General features: G+C 41.7%; 1 protein-coding gene across 1 annotated transcript in view; it reads left to right on the top strand.

Moving 5' to 3' along the window:
- The window catches only part of LOC104507978 (patatin-like phospholipase domain-containing protein 2), an 18,398-nt gene extending 17,428 nt beyond the window's left edge, over window positions 1–970 (top strand). The window contains exon 9 of the mRNA XM_010149433.1: window positions 477–970. Coding sequence (XP_010147735.1) covers window positions 477–768 — 292 coding nt within the window. The 3' untranslated portion in view covers window positions 769–970. The remainder of the gene's footprint in view (window positions 1–476) is intronic.
- Window positions 971–3,898: the final 2,928 nt, after the last annotated feature.

The raw sequence follows: 3,898 nt of genomic DNA on the forward strand, positions 1-3,898 counted from the left end.
TCGCGTTGGTGATAATTAGCTGTAACGTTGTCAAGTGGCATGCAGAGATGGCATTTGGGAAGCTGAATAACTGTATTTGCTGCTCAACTAGTAAATGTTGAGGCTGTTCTTGTTAATGTCCAGTTAGCGCCGTGACTGGTAAATCAGATACTCGAAGCGGATAGCTGGGGGGAGATCAGGACTATTAAGATGTAGTGTACAAACTGGGTCTACTCTTCTGAGCTCATGAGAACAGTCTGGCTTTTTGTGTAAGTATTTTATACCTACTTGTGAGGACAACACATCATGGCAGAGTGACCTTCTTTTACATGTGATCACTTCAAGATCCTGTTCCTGTTTTCCTATATCCTAACTTGCATTTAGAATTAACTGTTTTCCTCTAGTGTTCCTCCTTACATGAAGATTCCCTGTCAGACATCTGAACAGTAATAGAAACATCATTCAAACACTAATAATCTCTTTTTTCTTTTAAACAGGAAAGACAATTATGCATCACTAAGAAAGTGTCAGACTGTTCCATCTACTATGGAATTTCATTCTTCATACTGCCACCTTAAAATGCCTCACTCTTCTGCAGACCTTGAAACCTGGCTCTGGGAATCGTCGTGCTTCATGCAGTCAGCTATGGAAAACGCTTCCGCTAACATGCAGGAGCATTCAGACTTAAACTCCTATCCTAATTTTCTCCCAAATTCTGATGAGTCTGGGTTGGAAATAGATTTTGACTCTTCCTCAGAGACAAGTTTCCAAACTGCTCCAGAATACTAAATTGGAAGTAGATTCCATAGTTTCCAAAATTCCAATTTGGCCGAGCAATTGAAATCCTAAAGGACTGAAGATCACTTTGTTTATTGACAGTAAGTCTTAGAAAATGACTTGTTTACAGCTTCCTGACAAATCTGCCTTGGGATTTCTACTGTCTTAAGGTTTATAAAAACAGCAGCTGCTACACAAAGTAACAGACTTACAGCTGTGTCAAAGCACCAGCTCAATCAGCTGTAGTAAGACTTGTAGTAAACAGTGTCTCTCTGGAAATAAATTCTTTAAAAATCTACTTTCAGCATAAAAATGTAAATTTTGTAAACAGATGATTAGACAAACAAGCATTAATGAGTTTTTAAAGATATAATTCTTAACAACATTATGCATTAGGATTACTTCCATAGCACTTAAGTGAAATTGGACTTACACTTCATAAAGGGAAATACACAAATGTGCTTTCTCGTGGCCACCAGTGTCCGTTTGCCTTATGTTTAAACATACTGTTGTGTTGATGAAAAAGCTGTCTGCATGAGATACTGTAGGAACAGTATTATTCCAGGAGGTTGTATGTATTCCAACTTCTCCTCTATGGCTAAAAATACCTCAAGGGAAAAAGACATAAGAAATGGGACACATTCCCCTGAAGTGTAATCAGGTAGTTTCAGTGATTTCAGAGGGCTTTTTTTGTACTTGGTAAGGTCTTACCTACTTTTTGATACTTAATCAAGTATTAAAATAGCGACTGTGATTAGCAGCAAACAGTAATTTGAGATGATGTTAATCTTTCTAGAAGGTATTAACAAAAATCAATGTATAGCGAGTGGTGAATGATGTTTAGGTCTTCTAACTGCTGCCCAATCACCCTCGATTTTTTTTCTTCTCCAACTTGAGAGGTTTTTTTTTTTCTTACCTTCTTTCACCTCCCTCTTGCTAAAGGAGGGAAGAAAAAAGGGGGGACCCTCCTGTCTCAGTTGAGGTATGATAGCCCAAAGGAAGCTTTCCGAGACTGGTCATTAGAAGCAAACGAGTAAGATTCAGTGGAAGTATCAGGATCCAGGGGCTGTGCAAAGGTCTCAAATAATGGGTTGAAAGTCAGCCAAATCATACCTGTATTGAGTGATGAGCATTTTAAACAACAGATCAGTGTCTGCATATGCCAGAAGTAACTAACTGTGAAGATTAACTACACTTCGGAGGTTTTGTTACCATGTCTTGTACCATTAGGTTTGAAGTAGAAGGAAACAATGGCTTTGAAGTTGAGTTTGTGCATGTGTTTGGGGGCAGGCTGTGACACTTGCAAGCTTCTCATTCAAGAATGCAAATTCTGTGCAACTTGGGTGCAGCCCAGGGAAGAGACTGTAGATGCTTCCTGAGAGCATCTTGTGCAAGGAGAAGCAACGATTGGACTGTGATGCTTAGGGGAGGGGACTTTTGGGTGTGAAATATCAATATCCTGAAGTCTGTCAAATGGTAAAATGTAGCATTTCTGAACCGGACCAGCCTTTAATCAGTTTCTCAGTTGTGATTTTTCCTAGGCTTGAAGAGCTAAATTTTGCAACATTAAAACTGATTTTAGAATGAGGGACAGGGGAGAAAATGTCAAGCTATCCATTTCTGTAGTACAGAAGACTGGTGCTATTTTACTTCAACTCTTTTGTTCATTTGTTCTGTGTATATATATCTTCCAACTTTTCTTGCAAAATTTGAAATGCTACTCTTAACTACAGTTAAAAGACACAAGTTCTGTTTTATATTGTCTTTGTATAATTTAATTTTATAAAGTTATAAATAGAATTTTAATGTTCTGCAAAACATTTTACCAGTATGTGCTAGAATGTAAGCAGGAAGGCCAAGTTTTGCCTCCTTCGTGTACTGGAATAGTTCCAACGATGTTTATATAAACTTTACCACTCTGTTGTGCACACCTCTGATTCTTGTCTCCTTTTTCTAAAATAAAAATACTGTCTCTTCTGTTACCACATTTTCTAAGCTTTCCTGATGTAATTCACCTAGTGCAAGTTAAATCAAAATGTGTTCATTTCATTGAACAGTTCAAAGATTTAATCACGGGATGGTTTGGATCGGAAGGGACCTTAAAGCCCATCCAGTTCCAACCCCCCTGCCATGGGCAGGGACACCTTCCACTAGACCAGGTTGCTCCAAGCCTCATCCAGCCTGGCCTGGGACACTTCCAGGGATGGGGCATCCACAGCTTCTCTGGGCCACCTGTCCCAGTGCCTCCCCACCCTCTCCAGGAAGAACTTCTCCCTGATATCCAATCTAAACCTCCCCACTCTCAATTTAAACCCGTTACCCCTTGTCCTGTCACTACAGGCCCTTGTAAAAAGTCCCCCCCAGCTTCCTTGTAGCCCCTTCAGGCACTGGAAGGTGCTATAAGGTCTCCCTGGAGCCTTCTCTTCTCCAGGCTGAACAAGCCCAACTCTCCCAGCCTGTCCCCATAGCAGAGGGGCTCCAGCCCTCGGAGCATCTCCGTGGCCTCCTCTGGACTCGCTCCAACCGGTCTATATCCTTCTGATGTTGGGGGCTCCACAGCTGGATGCAGCACTCCAGGTGGGGTCTCACCAGAGCAGAGCAGAGGGGGAGTGGATCCCTTCCCCTGACCTGCTGGCCACACTTAATGGTTGTGAGGTGTCTATTTTCAGAGTGGCAAGTCAAGGTAGTGCTCTGAAGTTTGAGAGATGCTTGTTCATGCTCCAGCTGGACTTGCAGGCCACCTCTACTTAACACCTACTTTCTTTGCAATCCATTAGTTTACAACTAGCTGTGTTTTAATTTATTTAAACAGAAACAATTCAAACCCAGAGAAAACTGGTACTTGGGTCTGCAGGAAGAAAACAAACCTTATCTCCTTAGTTAAATCTGAAGTCACAGTACAAGCACTAGTGTGAAATAACCGTTTTCAGTCGCTTAATGTGTGCAGTTTTATACTGGTTGATCAGTTTAAGAGGACCAGGTAGATGCCGTGGAGCCACTGTACGTGCTCCAAAGGCGAGTCCTTTCGTGCTGCCTGTCGATAGGACGCGTTTAGTTTTGACCACTCACCTCCACCAGACACCAGCGTCTCGGCTTCAGCCTGCGAAGATACACGTGAAAACCGGCTGCTTTTCCTCCAAAA

This window comes from Eurypyga helias, unplaced genomic scaffold (genome assembly GCF_000690775.1).
Source record: "Eurypyga helias isolate BGI_N326 unplaced genomic scaffold, ASM69077v1 scaffold23853, whole genome shotgun sequence".
Classification (NCBI taxonomy): Eukaryota; Metazoa; Chordata; class Aves; order Eurypygiformes; family Eurypygidae; genus Eurypyga; species Eurypyga helias.